The sequence below is a fragment of the Pan troglodytes genome, chromosome 13, assembly GCF_028858775.2.
Source record: "Pan troglodytes isolate AG18354 chromosome 13, NHGRI_mPanTro3-v2.0_pri, whole genome shotgun sequence".
Taxonomy (NCBI): domain Eukaryota; kingdom Metazoa; phylum Chordata; class Mammalia; order Primates; family Hominidae; genus Pan; species Pan troglodytes.
Window position 1 is genome coordinate 73396910 of NC_072411.2, and position 22994 is coordinate 73419903.

Genomic DNA, 22994 nt, shown 5'->3' on the forward strand with positions numbered 1-22994 from the left:
TATTTTTTTAGGAACTTCCATACTGTTTTCCATAGTAGCCACACCATTTTACAATCTTACCAACAATACACAAGGGCTCCAGTTTCTCCAAAGCCTTGTCAATGCTTTTCATTGTCAGGTTTATAAAACATTTATTTATTTTTATTGATATATAATAGATATAAATATTTTCAGAGTACATGTGATAATTTAATACCTTCTAATCAGTGTAATTGGTATATCCATCAACCTAAATATTTGTCTTTTATTATTACTATACTTTAAGTTTTAGGGTACATGTACACAACATGCAAGTTTGTTATACATGTATACTTGTGCCATGTTGGTGTGCTGCACCCATTAACTCGTCATTTACATTAGGTATATCTCCTAATGCTATCCCTCCCCACTCCCGCCACCCCACAATAGGCCCTGGTGTGTGATGTTCCCCATCCTGTGTCCAAGTGTTCTCATTGTTCAATTCCCACCTATGAGTGAGAACATGTGGTGTTTGCTTTTCTGTCCTCGCGATAGTTTGCTCAGTATGATGGTTTCCAGCTTCATCCATGTCCCTACAAAGGACATGAACTCATCCTTTTTTATGGCTGCATAGTATTCCATGGTGTATATGTGCCACATTTTCTTCATCCAGTCTATCATTGATGGACATTTGGGTTGGTTCCAAGTCTTTGCTATTGTGAATAGTGCCACAATAAACATACGTGTGCATGTGTCTTTATAGCAGCATGATTTATAATCCTTTGGGTATATACCCAGTAATGGGATGACTGGGTCAAATGATATTTCTAGTTCTAGATCCTTGAGGAATCGCCACATTATCTTCCACAGTGGTTGAACTAGTTTACAGTCCCACCAACAGTTTAAAAGTGTTCCTATTTCTCCACATCCTCTCCAGCACCTGTTGTTTCCTGACTTTTTAATGATTGCCATTCTAACTGGTGTGAGATGGTATCTCATTGTGGTTTTGATTTGCATTTCCCTGATGGCCAGTGATGATGAGCATTTTTTCATATGTCTGTTGGCTGCATAAATGTCTTCTTTTGAGAAGTGTCTATTCATATCCTTTGCCCACTTTTTGATGGGGTTGTTTGATTTTTTCTTGTAAATTTGTTTAAGTTCTTCACAGATTCTGGATATTAGCCCTTTGTCAGATGGGTAGATTGCAAAAATTTTCTCCCATTCTGTAGGTTGCCTGTTCATTCTGATGGTAGTTTCTTTTGCTGTGCAGAAGCTCTTTAGTTTAATTAGATCACATTTGTCAATTTAGGCTTTTGTTGTCATTGCTTTTGGTGTTTTAGACATGAAGTCCTTGCCCATGCCTATGTCCTGAATGGTATTGCCTACGTTTTCTTCTAGGATTTTTATGGTTTTAGGACTAACATTTAAGTCTTTAATCCATCTTGAATTAATTTTTGTATAAGGTGTAAGGAAGGGATCCAGTTTCAGCTTTCTAATATGGCTGGCCAGTTTTCCCAGCACCATTTATTAAATAGGGAATCCTTTCCCCATTGCTTGTTTTTGTCAGGTTTGTCAAAAATCAGATGGTTATAGATGTGTGGTATTATTTCTGAGGGCTCTGTTCTGTTCCATTGGTCTATATTTCTGTTTTGGTACCAGTACCATGCTGTTTTGGTTACTGTAGGCTTGTAGTATAGTTTGAAGTCAGGTAGCGTGATGCCTCCAGGTTTGCTCTTTTTGCTTAGGATTGTCTTGGCAATGTGGGCTCTTTTTTGTTTCCATATGAACTTTCAAGTAGTTTTTTCCAATTCTGTGAAGAAAGTCATTGGCAGCTTAATGGGGATGGCATTGAATCTATAAATTACCTTGGGCAGTATGGCCATTTTCATGCTATTGATTCTTCCTATCCATGAGCATAGAATGTTCTTCCATTTGTTTGTGCCCTCTTTTATTTTGTTGAGCAGTGGTTTGTAGTTCTCCTTGAAGAGGTCCTTCACATCCCTTGCAATTTGGATTCCTAGGTATTTTATTCTCTTTGAAGCAATTGTGAATGGGAGTTCACTCATGATTTGGCTCTCTGTTTGTCTGTTATTGGTGTATAGGAATGCTTGTGATTTTTGCACACTGATTTTGTATCCTGAGACTTTGCTGATGTTGCTTATCAGCTTAAGGAGATTTTGGGCTGAGACAATGGGGTTTTCTAAATATACAATCATGTCATCTGCAAATAGGGAAAATTTGACTTCCTCTTTTCCTAATTGAATTCCCTTTCTTTCTCTTGCCTGATTGCCCTGGCCAGAACTTCCAACACTATGTTGAATAGGAGTGGTGAGAGAGGGCATCTCTGTTTTGTGCCAGTTTTCAAAGGGAATGCTTCCAGTTTTTGCCCATTCAGTATGATATTGACTGTGAGTCTGTCATAAATAGCTCTTATTATTTTGAGATATGTCCCATCAATACCTAATTTATTGAGAGTTGTTTTAGTAAGAAGGGCTGTTGAATTTTGTCGAAGGCCTTTTCTGCATCTATTGAGATAATCATGTGGTTTTTATCTTTGGTTCTGTTAATATGTTGGATTACGTTTATGGATTTGTGTATGTTGAACCAGCCTTGCATCCTGGGGATGAAGCCCATTTGGTCATGGTGGATAAGCTTTTTGATGTGCTCCTGGATTCGGTTTGCCAGTATTTTATTTAGGATTTTCATGTCAATGTTCATCAGGGATCAGGGATATTGGTGTAAAATTCTCTTTTTTTTGTTGTGTCTCTGCCAGACTTTGGTATCAGGATGATGCTGGCCTCATAAAATGAATCAGGGAGGATTCCCTCTTTTTCTATTGATTGGAATAGTTTCAGAAGGAATGGTACCAGCTCCTCCTTGTACCTCTGGTAGAATTCGGCTGTGAATCCATCTGGTCCTGGACTTTTTTTGGTTGGTAGGCTCTTAATTATTGCCTCAATTTCAGAACCTGTTATTGGTCTATTCAAGGATTCAACTTCTTCCTGGTTTAGTCTTGAGAGGGTATAAGTGTCCAGGAATTTATCCATTTCTTCTAGATTTTCTAGTTTATTTGCATAGAAGTGTTTACAGTATACTCTGATGGTAGTTTGTATTTCTGTGGGATCAGTGGTGATATCCCCTTTATCATTTTTTATTGCATCTATTTGATTCTTCTCTCTTCTTCTTCTTTATTAGTCTTGCTAGCGGTCTATCAATTTTGTTGATCTTTTCAAAAAACCAGCTCCTGGATTCATTGATTTTTTGAAGGGTTTTTTGTGTCTCTATCTCCTTCAGTTCTGCTCTGATCTTACTTATTTCTTGCCTTCTGCTAGCTTTTGAATGTGTTTGCTTTTGCTTCTTTAGTTCTTTTAATTGTGACGTTAGGGTGTCAATTTTAGATCTTTCCTGCTTTCTCTTGTGGGCCTTTAGTGCTACAAATTTCCCTCTACACACTGCTTTAAATGTGTCCCAGAGATTCTGGTATGTTGTATCTTTGTTCTCATTGGTTTCAAAGAACATCTTTATTTCTGCCTTCATTTCATTATGTACCCAGTAGTCATTCAGGAGCAGCTTGTTCAGTTTCCATGTAGTTGGGCGGTTTGGGTGGGTTTCTTAATCCTGAGTTCTAGTTTGATTGCACTGTGGTCTGAGCGACTGTTTGTTATAATTTCTGTTCTTTTACATTTGCTGAGGAGTGCTTTACTTCTAACTATGTGGTCAATTTTGGAATAAGTGTGATGTGGTGCTGAGAAGAATGTATGTTCTGTTGATTTGGGGTGGAGAGTTCTGTAGATGTCTATTAGGTCCACTTGCTGCAGAGCTGAGTTCAATTCCTGGATATCGTTGTTAACCTTCTGTCTCATTGATCTGTCTAATGTTGACAGTGGGGTGTTAAAGTCTCCCATTATTATTGTGTGGGAGTCTCTTTGTAGGTCTTTAAGGACTTGCTTAATGAATTTGGGTGCTCCTGTATTGGGTGCATATATATTCAGGATAGTTAGCTCTTCTTGTTGAATTGATCCCTTTACCATCATGTAATGGCCTTCTTTGTCTCTTCTGATCTTTGTTGGTTTAAAGTCTGTTTTATCAGAGACTAGGATTGCAACCCCTGCTTTTTTTTGTTTTCCATTTGCTTGGTAGATCTTCCTCCATCCCTTTATTTTGAGCCTATGTGTGTCTCTGCACCTGAGATGGGTCTCCTGAATACAGCACACTGATGGGTCTTGACTCTGTATCCAATTTGCCAGTCTGTGTCTTTTAATTGGAGCATTTAGCCCATTTACATTTAAGGTTAATATTGTTATGTGTGAATTTGATCCTGTCATTATGATGTTAGCTGGTTATTTTGCCCGTTAGTTGATGCAGTTTCTTCCTAGCATCGATGGTCTTTACAATTTGGCATGTTTTTCAATGGCTGGTACCAGTTGTTCCTTTCCATGTTTAGTGCTTCCTTCAGGAGCTCTTGTAGGGCAGGCCTGGTGGTGACAAAATCTCTCAGCATTTGCTTGTCTGTAAAGGATTTTATTTCTCCTCCACTTATGAAGCTTAGTTTGGCTGGATATGAAATTCTGAGTTGAAAGTTCTTTTCTTTAAGAATGTTGAATATCGGCCCCCACTCTCTTCTGACTTGTAGAGTTTCTGCCGAGAGATCCGCTGTTAGTCTGATGGGTTACCCTTTGTAGGTAACCTGACCTTTCTCTCTGGCTGCCCTTAACATTTTTTCTTTCATTTCAACCTTGGTGAATCTGATAATTATGTGTCTTGGAGTTGCTCTTCTCAAGGAGTATCTTTGTGGCGTTCTCTGTATTTCCTGAATTTGAATGTTGGCCTGCATTGCTAGGTTGGGGAAGTTCTCCTGGATAATATCCTGAAGAGTGTTTTCCAACTTGGTTCCATTCTCCCCGTCACTTTCAGGTACACTAATCAGACGTAGATTTGGTCTTTTCACATAGTCCCATATTTCTTGGAGGCTTTGTTCGTTTCTTTTTACTCTTTTTTCTCTAAACTTCTCTTTTCGCTTCATTTCATTCATTTGATCTTCAATCACTGATACCTTCTTCCACTTGATCAAATCGGCTACTGAAGCTTGTATATGCGTCACATCGTTCTCGTGCCATGGTTTTCAGCTCCATCAGGTCTTTTAAGGACTTCTCTATGCTGTTTATTCTAGTTAGCCATTTGTCTAATTTTTTTTTCAAGGTTTTTAGTTTCTTTGCAATGGGTTTGAACATCCTCCTTTAGCTCAGAGAAGTTTATTACCGATCGTCTGAAGCCTTCTTCTCTCAACTTGTCAAAGTCATTCTCCGTCCAGCTTTGTTCCATTGCTGGCGAGGAACCGCGTTCCTTTGGAGGAGAAGAGGCGCTCTGATTTTTAGGATTTTCAGCTTTTCTGCTCTGGTTTCTTCCCATCTTTGTGGTTTTATCTACCTTTGGTCTTTGATCATGGTGACATACAGATGGGGTTTTGGTGTGGATGTCCTTTCTGTTTGTTAGTTTTCCTTCTAACAGTCAGGACCCTCAGCTGCAGGTCTGTTGGAGTTTGCTGGAGGTCCACTCCGGACCCTGTTAACCTAGGTATCACCAGTGGAGGCTGCAGAACAGCAAATATTGCAGAACGGCAAATGCTGCTGTCTGATTGTTCCTCTGGAAGCTTCGTCTCAGAGGGGTACCTGGCCATATGAGGTGTCAGTCAGCCCCTACTGGGAGGTGCCTCCCAGTTAGGCTACTTGGGGGTCAGGGACCCACTTGAGGAGGCAGTCTGTCCCTTCTCAGATCTCAAACTCTGTGCTGGGAGAACCACTACTCTCTTCAAAGCTGTCAGACAGTGACGATTAAGTATGCAGAAGCTTCTGCTTCCTTTTGTTCAGCTATGCCCTGCCCCCAGAGGTGGAGTCTACAGAGGCAGGCAGGCCTCCTTGAGCTGTGGTGGGCTACACCCAGTTCGAGCTTCCTGGCCACTTTGTTTACCTACTCAAGCCTCAGCAATGGCAGGCGCCCCTCCCCCAGCCTCGCTGCTGCCTTGCAGTTCGATCTCAAGACTGCTGTGCTAGCAATGAGCAAGGCTCCGTGGGCGTGGGACCCTCCAAGCCAGGCATGGGATATAATCTCCTGGTGTACTGTTTGCTAAGACCGTTGGAAAAGCGCAGTATTAGGGTGGGAGTGACCTGATTTTCCAGGTGCCGTCTGTCACCGCTTCCTTTGGCTAGGAAAGGGAATTCCCGGAACCCTTGTGCTTCCTGGGTGAGGTGATGCCTCGCCCTGCTTTGGCTCATGTTCCGTGGGCTGCATCCACTGTCCTGCACCCACTGTCCGACAAGCCCCAGTGAGATGAACCCAGTACCTCAGTTGGAAATGCAGAAATCACCCGTCTTCTGCATCGCTCACGCTGGGAGCTGTAGACTGGAGCTGTTCCTATTTGGCCATCTTGGAACCACACCTTTTTGTCTTTTCTTCATGCTAGAAACATTTATTCTCTTCCAGCTATTTTTTTTTTGAGACGGTCACCCAGGCTGAAGTGCAATGGCATGATCTTGACTCACTGCAACCTCTGCTTCCTGGGTTCAAGCTATTCTCCTGCCTCAGCTCCCGAATAGCTAGGACTACAGGTGTGTGCCACCAGACCCGGCTAATTTTATATTTTTGGTAGAGATAGGGTTTCACCATGTTGGCCAGGCTGGTCTTGAACTCCTGACCTCAGGTGATCCACCCACCTTGGGCTCCCAAAGTGCTGGGATTATAGGCATGAGCCATCTTGTTCGGCCTCTTCTAGCTATTTTGAAATGTTCAGTAGATTGTGAACTAGTCACCCTACTGATCTATATTGAACATGAGGTCTTATCCCTTCTATCTAACCCATTAATCAATCTCTCTTCACCCCCCACCCCTTCCTGGCCCCTGGTAATTACCAGTCTATTGTCTATTTTCATAAAATCCACTGTTTTAGCTCCCACATATGGATGAGAACATGCAGTATTTGTCTTTCTGTGCTTGACTTATTTAACTTAAGGACCTCCATTTCCTCCATGTTGCTGCAAATGATAAGATTTCATTCTCTTTTATGTCTGAATAATATTCCATTGTATATATATACCACATTTTCTTTATCCATTCATCCATCTGGAACAGGCAAGGATGCCCACTTTTGCCACTTTAATTTTACATAATACTGGAAGTCCTGGCCAGAGATATTAGGCAAGAGAAAGAAATAAAGGGCAGCTAAGTTGGAAAGGAAGAAGTCAAATTAGCCTTGTTCAAAGACAATTTTTTTTTTTTTTGAGACAGGGTCTTACTCTGTCACCCAGGCTGCAGTGCAGTGGTGCAAAAGTGATCTTGGCTCACTGCAACCTGTGTCCTGGGTTCAAGTGATTCTCCCACCTCAGCCTCCTGAGTAGCTGGGACTACAGGGATGCACCACAATTCCCAGCTAATTTTTTGTATTTTTAGTAGAGATAGGGTTTCACCATGTTGGCCAGACTGGTCTCGAACGCCTGGCCTCAAGTGATCTGCCCACCCTGGCCCCCCAAAGTTCTGGGATTACAGGCGTAAGACCCTGTGCCCAGCCAACAATATGATCTTACACTTAGAAAAACCTAAAGACTCCACCAACAAACTGTTAGAACTGATACATTTAGTAAAATTGCAGGATACAAAATAAACACACAAAAATCAGTAGCATTTAAATATGCCAACAGTGAACAATCTGAAAAAGAAATCAAGAAAGCAATCCCATTTCCAATAGCTGCAAAGAATATAAGATACCTAGAAATCAATTAAATCAGAGATGTGAAAAATCTATACAGGAAAACTATAAAATATTCTTAAAAGAAATTAAAAAGGACATTAAAAAATGGGAAGATATTCCATGCTGATGGGTCCAAATAATTAATATTGTTAAAATGACAATTCTACCCAAAGCAATTTATAGATTCAATGGAATCCCAATCAAAATACCTATGACATTCTTCACAGAAATAGAGCACAAAATCCTGAAATTTTTCTCTCTCTTTTTTTTTTTGAGACAGGTTCTCGCTCTGTCACCCAGTCTGGAGTGCAGTGGCACAATTACAGCTTACTGCAGCCTCAAACTCCCGGGTTCAAATGATCCTCCAGCTGCAGCCCCCTGAGTAGCTGGGACTACAGGTGCATGACCACAACACTGGATTAATTTTTGTATTTTTTGTAGAGACAGGTTTTAGCCATATTGCCCAAGTTGGTCTTGAACTCCTGGGCTCAAGCAATCCTCCAGTCTAGGTTTCCCAAAATGCTGGGATTACAAGTGTGAGCCACTTGTGCCTGGCCCCTAAAATTTTTATAGAACCCCAAAAGATCCAGAATAGCCAAAGCAATCCTGAGGAAAATGAACAAAGCTGAGGCCAGGTGTGGTGGCTCACACCTGTAATCCCAGCACTTTGGGAGGCAGAGGTGGGCGGATCACCTGAGGTCAAGAGTTCAAGACCAGCTTGGCCAACATGGCAAAACCCTATCTCTACTAAAAATACAAACATTAGCTGGGTGTGGTGGTGGGCACCTGTAATCCCAGCTAATCAGGAGGCTGAGACAGGAGAATTGCTTGAGCCTGGGAGGCAGAGGTTGCAGTGAGCTGAGATCGTGCCATTGCACTCCAGCCTGGGCAACAGAGCAAAACTCCGTCTTCAAAAAAAAAAAAAAAAAAAAAAAAAGAACAAAGTTGGAGGCATCATACTACCTGACTTCAAAACATATTACAAAGCTACAGCAACCAAATTGGCATGGTACTGGCATAAAAACAGACATATTGACTGATGGAAGAGAATAGAGAACCCAAATATAAATCCATGCATTTACAATCAACTCATTTTTGACAAAGGTGCCAAGTACATACGATGGGGAAAGGACAGTCTCTTCAATAAATGGTGCTGGGAAAACTGGAAAACTGTAAGCAGAAGAATGAAACTAGATAGATTCTTATTTACTATATACAAAAATCAAATCAAAATGGACTAAAGACTTAAATCTATGACCTGAAACTATGAAATTACTAGAAGAAAACATTGGGGGAAATGCTCCAGGACATTGGAGCATTTTTATTTGTCTATTTTGTCATTTGTCAAAAGATTTCAAAAGCACAAGCAACCAAAGCAAAAATAGAAAATGGGATTATATCATGCTAACAAGCACCTGTACAGCAAAGAAACAATCAACAAAGTGAAGAGACAACCCACAGAATGGAAGAATATATTTGCAAACTACCCATTTGACAAGGGATTAATAATGGGAATATATTAAGGAGCTCAAACAACTCAATAGAAAAAAAAAAAAAGAAAATCAGATTAAAAAATGGGCAAGGTTGGGGCAGTGGCTCACTCCTGTAATACCAGCACTTTGGGAGGATGAGGAGTTTCAGACCAACCTGGGCTGAGGTGGGAGGCTCACCTGAACCCAGTCAGATTAAGCTGCAGTGAGCCATGATCTCATCACTGTACTCCAGACTGGGCAACAAGACCCTGTCTCAAAAAAAAAAAAAAATGGCAAAAGATCTGAATAGATATTTCTCAAAAGAAGGCATACAAATGGCCAACAGCTATATGAAAAAATGCTCAATATCACTAATCATGAGAGAAATGCAAATCAAAACCACAGTGAGATATCATCTCACCTCACCTAACATGGCGTATATCAAAAAGACAGGGAATAATGAATGGATGCTGGTGAGGATGTGGAAAAAGGAGAACCTTCATCCACTGTTGGTGGGAATGTAAATTAGTATGACCACTATGGAAAACAGTGCGGAGTTTCCTCAAAGAAGTAAAAATAGAACTACCATATCATCCACCAATGCCACTACTGGGTATTTATCCAAAAGAAAGGACATCAATATGTCAAAGAGATAACTGCACTCCCATGTCTCCTGCAGCTCTATTCATAGCGGCCATAACGTGGAATCAACATTTCCGGTTTTTTTTTTTTTAGACGGAGTCTCGCTCTGTCACCAGGCTGGTGTACAGTGGTGTGATCTCGGCTCACTGCAACCTCTGCCTCCCGAGTTCAAGCGATTCTCCTGCCTCAGCCTCCTGAGTAGCTGAGACTACAGGCATGCGCCACCACGCCCAGCTAATTTTTGTTATTTTTAGTAGAGACAGGTTTTCTCGATCTCTTGACCTTGTGATCTGCCCACTTCGGCCACCCAAAGTGCTGGGATTATAGGTGTGAGCCACCGCGCCGGCTGCTGAGTTTTTTTGATGGTAGCATAGGCCAATTTCTAAAAAGCCATTTATGAAGGTTGGCAAGGCTTTACTTAAATTAAACTCAAATATAAAGGCCTTCAAGAAAATTGCCTTCAATCCTTACTGAAACTATATTTATCCTAAAACTTCAGCACCATTTTGATGTGACTTTATCTTCTTTGCTCAAAGTTTATAAATTTGTTCAAAGTTCCTAGGAAGTGAAATGCATAATAGCATAGTAATAGCAGCATAGCAAGTGGAAAAGTTTAAAATTATGTTTTCATATTTTGTTTGAAATGCCACCCATGTGTGTATCTCCCAGAAAAAGCAATAATATGACTACTCAAAGACCCAATTATAGGGTGAATACAAATTTCATTAACTTTGGTCCCACTACACTGGAAGAACTGGGAATTCTACCAAATGGAACAAGTGGACTGGCATCAGGAGAGGCTAAGAACTCTCAGAAGCAATGACACGAGGAGGAGGAAAAGTGACTAAAGCTCTGGCTCTAGGAGCTACAGCACGCAGTTGGCTACCTTGCTCTTCCAGAAGGACTCGCACAGCTGAGTTTTCCTTTACTTTTTTTCTGGCTGCTGCTTCTTCTTCCTTAGACCACTGCATGTGATCCCTATTAAAAAAAATAGAAAGATTGTAAAATATGCTTTATCATTGAAGAAGGCAGAAAAAAGGTGACAAGGAACCACATCTTTCATTCTAGATTAGCTGAAGACATATGATACAGACTAATTCCACATGGAATGAACACATTTTGTGTCAGATGTTCCTACTGATGGCGCTGGTATAACCCTGGAACTCCTACGATTCTTCTGTTTAAATCTGGTTGTGCTGCAAGCCCCAGCTACCTCTGGGAAATGGCTGCTAAAGTAATGTCCTCAGAACACCCTGGTGTATGACTATTTGGGTGCTGGTATGGTTTGCCGGTTTTTACTCTAAGGCTAAATTTATTTGCCTTTTTGTTAATTTATGAACAGAACATTCTTCAGTAGTTTTTAAATGCTCCTCTTACCACACTTGTATTCTAACACTTTGCTGTCAAAGAGATGAAAGTTTTAAAATGTTTTGTACTTAGCCTGCAATTTTTAAAGTAACTTTAGATTTATTTTTCTTATTAGCTATTTTAATTTCTGTAAAAGGATTCATTTGCATTTAAGTGATAGAGTACTTGATACAGCATGTGAAAAGGTCACCTTTCTAAGTTCTGGTACTTTCTATAAGTATTTTTAGTTTCAGAATCTACTCTCCCTATATGAGAAGATACTATTATCTGCTGCACAAAAATGTCTTTCTTGGAATAGAAGCGACAACTGTATACAAGAAAGGTAATTTTTTTTTAAGTTTTGTTTTCACAAAGTTTGCATTTTTTTTTTGCAATAGGTTAGACTATAAGCAAAGCAATTTCCTGGAATAAACCAGGAATAATTTTTTATCGCTAAACAATAAAAAAATTACACACCCCATATTCAAGTTGCATTTAGCCTAGAAGAAAAACCCCTAACACTATTATCATATGATATATGTAGTCACCTGACTGATGAGAAGGGATAAATTATACAATTTTCTTGGAAGTGCATCATGCTGTGACCGACAAACATTGAGTAGTTAGGATGATCATAATTATAATTATAGTAACTGCCATCCTTTATTTATTACATATCAGGTATTATAATAAGCACATTACATACATATGTCTTATTTAATCCTTTCAAAAATCCTTTGATAGGGTTATAATCATGTCCACTTTGCATAGTGGCTAACAGAAATTTAATAACTTATTCAAGGTCATATAGCCAGGAAGTGGCAGAACCAGAATTCACCTAGGTTTGTGTCACTTCAAAGTCCATCTTCTCAACTATTAGTCTATTATTTTCTACCATGGCAGTGGGGGACACAGAGAGATTTAAGATGTAACGTTTGTCCATCTTGGGTTTATATTCTCCTAGTGCAGGCAGGTAAACAATAAGTAAATGATAATACAGTGAAACATGCATGGCTAGCACCTGATGAAGGGGAGTGCAGCCAATTAATGCAGCTGGGGCAAATAGGAAGGCTTAAGAGAAGGTAGGTTTGGGCTCAGGTTAGGAGGAAAAGTGGTGGTGCAAATTCATGTCACTCAGAAGCTGACAATACAGACAGTGCATACAGGGAACAGTTAAAAAACTCCATTTTGACTGGTTCTCTTGGACAACTGCAGATGAAGTTGGGAGCTGGGTAATGGTCAGATTTCAGAGGATCTTAAATGTGGGGCTGAACAGTTAAGTAGTATGCAAGACACAGTGAAGCGGGGAAAGACTGGAGGAAAAGCGACCAATTAGACTGTTGGAATGGTCTAGGAGTAATGAGTCCCACGACTAAAGTGGTAGCTATGGAGAACAGGAAGGAAAGGGGGAGAGCGAGACACTGAAAACACTGAAATTAAGACCTAGAGATTAACTAGATATTGGAGTAGAAGTGTAAGAGTCATGAATGATTCTAAGGTCTTAAAACTGAGTATCTAGGAAAGTGGGGGTAACAATGACAGAATATGGAGTTACATTGGGTGGAATGATGATAAGCATGGTACTATTTTAAGTATTGCTTATACAATCAGATATGAGAGGGTATATTCATTCCAGTGACCTGGCTATAAATACACCATTGAAGGTACAAAACTGTTTTCCTTAAAAAAATAAAAAAATAAAAATAAATAAATAAATAAATCAAAATTGGTATGCTGCAGTCTCCAGGAAAACTGAATGAGAATGTTTTCAGAGTTTCATAGATAAAAGTTTAACACCAGTATTTAAATAAAACCGAATCATGTACAAGCCAAATAATCATTAAACAGCTTTGTCTCTTGCTTTAATAAATGAGGTTAGAATAGTTTTTGTTTTGACTTATTTTGACTTACTTTAACATATGTGAGCAATCACATATAAATTGGGGCTGGCAACTATACTTTAAATTCTGTATATATTAAATATACTATATTGAATACAATTACATGACAGTTGTGAAATTAAAGGCAACAAGTTATTTATTGAAAAAACAGTATTTCTAGGGCTAGGGATGAGTTTTTCATCTACAAATTTCTACCACATATAGGAAAGAAAATAGAACAATCTATTTCCCTGGGAAGAATCAAGCTGTGAGACAGTAAGAGTATATGTGGTCTTCCGCTTTAAGCATTTAAGCTTTTAGTTTAACTTGCTATTTCTTATTTAATAGATTTAGTTATTTCTTAACTGTAACTTCCTTACACTGTTCTTTATGTTACTTCATTTTCTTAACTGCTAAGTGAGGGGAATAGTATATCCTAAGTTCCTGCAAAACAGATTTTTTTTTTTTTTTTTTACACCACAGTTACAGAATCCCCACAGAAACCTATAAAATGTTCCTACTGTATTTATGGGGACCTCCTCCAGCCCTGCTGCTTTATGGCAGTTCTTTATTTTGGAAGAACTGGATTCACGTATCCCAAAACCCAACAGCTGACAATAAGAATCATACAACTTTTTATTAGTAATAAATACAACTATAGAATTTAAGCATAGAAACAAATAATAAACAAACTGGAAATGAAATCAAGTATTTAACAGCAATAAAAACCAAAGGAAAAAAGTGGTTTATAGAGTTTGGCCAATAAATTGTACTTCTGGGAACTTACTGAAACGAAGTAACTCGAAAGAACTAAGAAATTCTGTACAGGGAAATATTTGTATGAAGATATTCACTGGAACACTAAATATAATATTAATAGCAAAAAATTAGAAACAACTTCAGTGATAGAGGAATGAAAAAATTATAGTAAATCAAAGGAATATTATGCAGACATTAGGATAATAAATATGACTATTATATGACAATATGGAAAAGTATTTATAAAATAACATGAGGTTAAAAAAGTACATCCCCAAATTTTACAAATATATATATATCTTTTTTTTTTTTTTTTGAGATGGAGTCTCGCTGTGTTCCCCAGGCTGGAGTGCAGTGGCACAATCTTGGCTCACTGCAACCTCCACCTCCCATGTTCAAGCAATTCTCCTGCCTCAGCCTCCCGAGTAGCTGGGATTATAGGCGTGTGCCACCATACCCGGCTAATTTTTTTATTTTTAGTAGAGATGGGGTTTCACCATGTTGGCCAGGCTGGTCTTCAACTCCTGACCTCAGGTGCCCGCCTCAGCCTCCCAAAGTGCTAGGATTACAAGCGTGAGCCACTGCGCGCCCGGCCAAATTATATATGTATTATAAGTACAACTGTTTAAAATTATGTACACACAGGGTGAAGATTCTAAGTGGTGAACTAAAACCAATTATGTTTGAATAGGAGTAAGAACAAACTATCTTAAATTTCCTTAATATCGTAAAGAGCTTCAACTAGAGATAATTTTTTAAAAACTATATGTAAAACCTGTACTCTATGTTTAAGACATACAACAATTGTCTTTAAAACTTTACCCTCCTTGAGGAAAAAGCCATCAACCCTTATAATAAGAAGGAAGTTATGTTTTCTTAAAAAAGGAAAGACATCAAAAAGAAACTTGGGCAGAAAGTACAAAATATACTTTTCACGAAAATTTGAATTTGAGAAAAAAACCTCAAAAATAGAAGATTTTTGAGTAAAACAAATTTTTACATGCCCTATAATTTGTTTGTATACATAGTTTATATATATTTCTTATTCCTTCCATATCTATAGTACAATTGAATAATGTTTCCTTGATTTAGCTTTTAGTTGATGGCAATAGTAATCTAAATAATTGTGTATTTGGTTTGATTTGGAAAAGTTAAAACACACACACACACACCCCAATTATTTAAGTTGGATACTAAAGTTTTTGATAATCTTACCTAGAGAAACTTCTGCTGAATGTAGTGTTGCTTCCTGTTACAACTTTAAATAATCAGATATAAACCAAAGTACCCAACATAAACTATTTTCCTATCTTTGTCATTTACTATGTATGTGATGGCCTCACTATAGAACACAATTTTGTTCTATAAGTCAATGATATTTGACAAATTTGACAAATGTATTAGATGACTAGGGAATTAAAAAGAAAATATTTATTCTTAGGTTAAAGGAAAAAATAGTTTATTACTTTCAGCCTAAAACTATTGCAATAATTCTTAATTCTATAACAAAGTGTGGGGAAGAGAGTTTCTGGGATGCCAGATGAGTTGGTCTCCCCTGTGTGAGACACCCACGGGGAGCCATGGGCGGCATCTGAGGAGAAAAGTCTCCTTATTGCCTTCCTGTCTTTATGCCCCAAGAGCATAACAGCTCCACGGCATTCCACAGGTTGCTCGGGGAAATAATACTCCTTTGAAGCAGTGGAGTATAATCAAACATCTTGGCTTCTCCTGAAACCCACTCCCACCCATTTTAGTCCCAATAAGTTAAAGATCTTAAGCAGTATAGAGACTACTTTGCTCCAGGAAATTCACAGAAACCGTCACTGCTATACATCTTATTGAATGACTCATGAGTTCCCCTTCACTGATTAATCCTTTTCCTCATCCCTTCCTACCCCTCCCATTTGCAAGAACGAAGAGCTTGTAAACCAATAAATTGGGTGGAGGCCGAGAGCTCAGGGCCGTGAGCAAGCCTCTGATGCTCTGGTCCCCTGGTCCCACCTTTTAAACTCTTATTCAGTTTCTTTCTAATTCCTTTGTCTCCGCTGGAATCTGGGTACCCGCCAGGTGGTATGGGGCTGGTTTCTCCAACACAAAGGCATATTTATTACACAGTTACACAAACAAACACACACACATTTTTCTATATACTACAAAATCTTCAACATAATTATGACTTAAAACTCTGGTATAGGACTTATGATTTTGGCCATGACAGAGTACCTGGCAATGGACTTACCCTCCTGCCACAAATAATTATAAACTGGATAAAATATATAAAGCAACTGCTTTTAAACACTGGACTACACTTCAGACAGTGCAAGACTGATCCTTAAGAGAAGAAAAACACAAAAGGTGAGTCCCCACATCCACCTGTTCTGTCTGGGGACACATTCTAGACTGTGGTGCAGAGAGGCTGTCTCACTGAGTGGCAGTTTCATGAGTTGAGAAGGCAGAGATCAGAGTTCAGAGTTGCAGAGGTGGTGAGGGTTTGTGCAACAGGATACTAAAGGGGAGATGGACAGACAAGAGGGCCCCTGAGGTCTACAAGAGTTCTCCTAAGGTTTTCAGCTAGTGCTAGCTGCTCATCTACAGGCAGAGTCGCCACAGGATCTAGTAGAAGAGAGAGGATTCTAGGAATGAGGATGGAGAAAAGAGAACTGACAAGATAGGTAGTATAGTACTTGGTGACACTGGAGTTCTGGCTAAGCCACAGTGGAAAGATCTATCTGAGCACCTTGAGTATTTAGTTAAGACCCTAGAAATCCCATGCCATAGGAACAAGAACCACACTAGACTCAGGATATTATCAAAATAGTCCCACCCAAACAACACCTAAAATCAAACCTGATCCAAGAAGGAGCTGGCAGAAATTTAACCACTTGCCAGAAAAAACTCGACATCTTTAAAGGAAGGCAACATAATCCAGACTGCATAGAAGATATTATCCATAATGTCCACCATATAATCAAAAACTATTAAGACATGCAAATCAAGAGAAAAGTCAGTCAATAAATATAGACTTTGAGAAAACCAAATATTGGAATTAGTACACAAGGACTTTAAAACAGTATTGAAAAATATGTTAAAAGATTTAAAGAAAAAGATGGACAGAATGAATGCACAGATGGAAGAAATCTCAGAAAAAAATGAAAACTTTTTTTTAAAAAAGGAAATTCTAGAACAAACCCATACACACTATCTGAAATAAAGAGTTGAGTAGGCTCAGGTGGGCATGGTAGCTCACACCTGTAATCCCAGCACTTTGGGAGGCTGAGGTAGAAGAATCACTTGAGTATGGGAAGTTGAGGTGGCAGTGAGCCATAATCACACCACTCCAGCCTGGGTGACAGAGTGAGACCCTGTCTCAAAAAAAAAAAAAAAAAATTGGGAGGCTTAACAGCTGACAGACACTGGAGAGAATGGGTCAGTAAACTTAATGACAGATGTAGAAATTATTCAGATTGAAGACCAGAGACACAAAGATTGAAAAAAAGTGTGAGTCTCAGTAACCTGTGGGATAATACCAATTGGTCTAAAAAACACACAAATTGAAAGCCCAGAAGTAGAAAAGAGAGACAAAATGAGTTAAAAATAATAATAAGAAATACTAAAATTTTTCCAAATTTGAAGATAAAAAGAAGAAGAAAAAGAAATACTCAATAGATCCAGGCAGGAAACACTGCAAACCCCAGGCAATATAAATACAGAGAAAACTGATAAAAATCAAAGATAAAGATAAATTTGAAAAGTAGCTACCATATACAGTGGGAAAAGAAATGCAAACTACAGCTGATTTCTCATCAGAAACAATGATAATGAAGGCCAGAAGATAAAGCAAGGAGATCTTATGTCGGCACAGGGGGATGGGAGGGATGTGTCAACCCTTGAATTTCACATGCAGTAAAAAGATCTTTCAAATTTGTAAAATAAAGACATTTTCAGATAAACAAAATTTGAGAGAATGTGTTACCAGCAGAATTTGCACTACGAGAAATGCTAAAGTTCTTCAGGTTAAAGGAAAAGGGGACTACACGGAGTCTCAGATCTACAGGGTGAAAAAAAGAGACCAGAAGTGGTAAATATGTGGGTAATTATAAAATAATCTTTTTAAAAACTTTAAATTTCTTTTAAAAAACTCAACTAACTATATATAGCAAAAGTAAAAACAATGATTATAGCATTTATATATAGAGGTAAACTGTATGACAACAATATCACAAATGTTGGAGGGATGACAAGTAGAAACATATTGTTGTAAGGTTCTTAATTTTATGCTAGGTGGCACAACATTAATTCTAAGCAGACTATACTAAGTTGACAAAGCACACTGTAATGTCTAGAGCTGTGGTTCTCAAACTGTTGTCCACCCTTTGAGGTGGACCACTAAATCGAAACTATTCTCATAACAATACTGTGTTTTGCTCTTTCACTGTGTTGACATTTGCAGTGATGGTATAAAAACAATGAGGGGTAAAACTACAACTGCCTTGGAATGAAAGAAGGCAGTGGCACCAAAATATGTTAACTGTCATATTCTCTGCCACCATCCAGTGAGCGGCAAAGAATATAACAATTTTTACAAAAATTAAACAATTAAAAAATTTTCAATTTTGCTGATTGATGAAGCAGTAAAAACTATTAATTTTATGAAATATTGACCCTTGGGTACAAATCTTTTTAATAGTCTATGTGACAAGATGGAAAGCATGCACTTCTGTACTGAAGTACAATGGATGGCTTGACTGAGGAAAAGTACTCATATGAACTGTGAGCTGAACTAGCTGCTTTTTTCATGGAATGCTATTTTTACTTGAAAGAGCAACTACCGATAAAGCTATAGTTATTTAGACTTGGGCATGTGGCATACAGTTTCTCAAAAGTAAACAAAATGAACCTATCACATTAAGAAAAACAAATTACGGTATGTGTTTGCAAAAATAAATTTTGTGCTTCCAAGCAAAAATTAGACTTCTGGAAAGCTTGTGTCCACCACCATGAGTTTGACAGCTTCCCAATACAGATTTTCCTGATGAGACTGGTGGTGATATTAACAAATGTGATTTTTAAATATTTTATAATAAAATGTGTCAACATTTAGAAGATCTACATCAAACAGGGAACCAATATTTTCCAAATTATCCATGCATGATGTTATAAATCATGCATAGGTAAAGGATCTATCCAAAGTGCAAGGTATACCAGTGTATCATAATATGGCAGAATATAGAGCCAGGCCCTGTGGAGCAGTCTTGTAGTCCCAGCTACTCGGGAGGCTGAGGCAGGAAAATGGCTTGAGCCCAGGAGTTCACAGCCAGCTTGCGTAATATAGTGAGACCCGGTCTTAAAAATATATATATATATGGCAGAATATAAAAAGTTCCGTGATATGGTTTCATATGCCATATTGCAACTAAGAAACTACCACTATTGAGATTTAGTGTAATATCAAAAAAAACCCCACAATTATCTGATAAAGGCTATTAAAAACTCTCCGGCCAGGCGCGGTGGCTCACGCCTGTGATCCCAGCACTTTGGGAGGCCAAGGTGGGCGGATCACAAGGTCAGGAGATTGAGACCATTCTGGCTAACACGGTGAAACCCCGTCTCCACTAAAAAATACAAAAAATTAGCCAGGCATGGTGGCAGTCGCCTGTAGTCCCAGCTACTCAGGAGGCTGAGGCAAGAGAATGGCATGAACCCGGCAGGTGGGGCTTGCAGTGAGCCAAGATCGCGCCACTGTACTCCAGCCTGGGCAACAGAGCGAGACTCTGTCTCAAAACAACAACAACAACAAAAAAAAAACTCCTCTCCTTTATAAACACATATCTGTGAGAGACCAAATTATCTTCATATAATGCAAGAGGATATGAGAATCCAATTTCTTCCATTATGGCAGACATTATAAAGAGACTTGCAAACATTTAGAGCAATGCCACTCTTTGCATTACACTTTTGGAAATATACATTTACATTAAAATATGTCATTTATGTTAATATGTAATGGATTCATTATTGTTTTGGAATTAATAAATGTTTTCATGTCTGAGTTTTAATTTCTAATACAGAAAATATCAATAGACATAATCCATATCCATAAGAAGTCTTTGCGGTTCTTAGTAATTTAAGAGTGTAAAGGGGTCCTGAGACCAAAATGTTTGAAACTATTGCCTTGAAATAATTCCTAAAACAGAATGCAAAGATGTATGGCTAAATGCCAGTAGAGGAAGTAAAAATTGGATACAAAAAATTATTCAATTAGGCTGGTCACGGTGGCTCACACCTGTAATCCCAGCATTTTGGGAGGCCAAGGCGGGCGGATCATGAGGTCAGGAGTTCAAGACCAGTCTGACCAACATGGTGAAACCCCGTCTCTACTAAAAATACAAAAATTAGCTGGGCATGGTGGTGCGTGCCTATAATCCCAGCTACTCGGAAGGCTGAGGTAGGAGAATCGCTTGAACCTGGGAGGCAGAGGTTGCAGTGAGCCGAGATCATGCCATTGCACTCCAGCCCGGGCAACACAGAGAGACTCCATCTCAAAAAAAAAAAAAATTATTCAATTTATCCAAAAGAAGGCAGGAAAAAAGGAACAGAGGAAAAAAGGGCAGAAGAGATAAATTAAAAAATAAACAGACAACCAAACAAAATTATATTAATATACAATGCTACCTGGACTAGGTGTTAAGTTTCTTTTCTTTCTATTTTCTTTGGTGTTAATTTAATAGGTCCAAAAATTACTTTATTCTTTCCATTTGTATTTTTTTAACTGTTAAATATTTTCCTGTATGCTCACATGTACTTCCTCCTGGATCAACTTTCTATCTATGTACATTGTTTATTTATCAATTATTAGCATATAATGCTTTTCTGACAATATAAAAAATGTTCTACAGGTTAGCCCTGATGTATGGCAGTGGAAAATCATTTAAATTTTTTCTCTCTCCTTTGGTTTTTGTATTAGTAATAGTTCTCAAAACAGCATACGGGCCGGGCACGGTGGCTCATGCCTGTAATCCCACCACTTTGGGAGGCCGAGGTGGGCGGATCATGAGGTCAGGAGATCGAGACCATCCTGGCTAACGCAGTGAAACCCCATCTCTACTAAAAATACAAAAAATTAGCCGGGTGTGGTGGTGGGCACCTGTAGTCCCAGCTACCCGGGAGGCTGAGGCAGGAGAATGGCGTGAACCTGGGAGGCGGAGCTTGCAGTGAGCCGAGATCAGGCCACTGCACTCCAGCCTGGGCGACAGAGTGAGACTCCGTCTCAAAAATAAATAAATAAATAAATAAATAACCAACATACAAATTAAGATTAAGTACTTTGAAGACTTTGGTTTCCCTTGGGAGGAGGTAATTAAGGTGGACAGGACCTAAGGGCTTCTGGGGTCTGCAATGTTCTGCTCCTGACTAGAGTGCTGGGCATGTGGACGTATTACACTTTGTAAATAAATCAAGTTGAGTACTTAAAAAAAGAAAAAGATTAAGTACTCTGAAATTATAATTATTCTATTTCATCAAATCCAATATGCTATTATTTTCTGTACCAGTAATAAAGAAAAAACATTTTCAACTATAATTTTAAGATGCACAAACTGTAAAAAATGTCATGATTTCAGAGATGTTAATAGGTAAATAAAAATGTGAGTCTCAGAAAAGATAAAATATAGCTGTTATAGGCATATCAGCTAATAACTGAAGTAACTTCAATTAAATCTTCCTTTCTACTATTGAGTCTAATTTATATTTGTAACTCCAGGATGCCTACCTCTCTTTTTGGCTATAATGAATATTTCAGTTGGTTACTGTTATTAGTAAATTAGTTTTTGTTTTTGTTTTGTTTTCATTTTCCATTATTAATTTATTTTTTGAGACAGAATCTCACTCCATCACCCAGGCTGGAGTGCTGTGGCACCATCTCGGTTCACTGCAACCTCCGCCTCCCAGGTTCAAGTGATTCTCCTGCCTCAGCCTCCTGAGTAGCTGGGATTACAGGCACGTGCCAACACGCCCAGCCAATTTTTGTATTTTTAGTAGAGATGACGTTTCACCATATTGGCCAGGCTGGTCTTGAACTCCCAACCTCAGGTGATGCGCCTGCCTTGGCCTCCCAAAGCGCTAGGATTACAGGTGTGAGCCACCGTGCCCAGCCTATAACAAGTTTTTTTTAAAAAAACCTTTTTAGCCTTTGGGAAAACCTCTAACAGCCTCAAACTCCTGAGTTCAAGCAATCTTTCGGCCTCAGCCTCCTGAGTAGCTAGGACTATAAGTGCATATCACGGCGCCCAGCTGATTTTAAAAATTTTTAAATTACATTATTGTTGTTGTTGTTGTTGTTATTATTATTATTATTATTATTTTTGTAGAGATGGGTCTTGCTTTGTTGCCCAGGCTGGTCTCCAACTCCTGCATCAAGCGATCTTCCTGCCTGGCCTCCCATACTGCTGGGATTACAGGCATGAGTGAGCCACCACACCAGCCTGAGTTTCTTACTTGTGTGACTAACAAAAAACACAAACATAGAGCCAATGCCTTTCTACTTTGCATACAATGGGATGGAGGTCACAGCTGCTGAAGAAACCAATACCCACCTGCCTCATTAAATATTTAGTGGGAACCTATATCTATCAGGCACTGGGCCTGTGAACTGAGGACACAAAAATGAGGAAGATTTGGTAGAACTCAAAATTTTGAGAAGTTGGAATTAGTATTAAAGAATACAGAATTTGTCATCAGGTAGATAGCAAGATGGGAAATAGGTACATAAGGAAGGGGGCATTTTTTTTAAATTAAAACTCAATACCAATGCATATAAAATATAGTTACATCTCTACCCTCCCTCTCATCCCCATTCCCATCTCTGATGTAAATACCATTATCAGGATAATGTGGACCTTTGCAGACTTTTCTCTCTCTATATAAAAGCAAAGGTGTATATACATGTAACACAGCTACAATAATTTCTTTTTATTATTATTATTATACTTTAAGTTCTAGGGTACATGTGCACAACGTGCAGGTTTGTTACATATGTATACATGTACCATGTTGGTGTGCTGCACCCATTAACTCGTCATTTACATTAGGTACATCTCCTAATGCTATCCCTCCCCACTCCCCGCACCCCACGACAGGCCCCAGTGTGTGACGTTCTCCTTCCTGTGTGCAAATGTTCTCATTGTTCAATTCCCACCT

At 38.8% G+C, this 22994-nt stretch overlaps 1 protein-coding gene across 28 annotated transcripts in view; it reads right to left on the bottom strand.

Moving 5' to 3' along the window:
• The window catches only part of METTL8 (methyltransferase 8, tRNA N3-cytidine), a 117750-nt gene that overhangs the window by 30102 nt on the left and 64654 nt on the right, over positions 1-22994 (bottom strand). For all 28 annotated transcript variants that reach the window (XR_010149787.1, XR_010149789.1, XR_010149790.1 and 25 more), the window contains one exon: positions 10700-10791. Coding sequence is in view for 19 of the 28 variants with exons in the window: in XM_024354948.3 (XP_024210716.1) it covers positions 10700-10791 (92 nt within the window). In the remaining 9 variants the exon portion in view is untranslated. The remainder of the gene's footprint in view (positions 1-10699; positions 10792-22994) is intronic.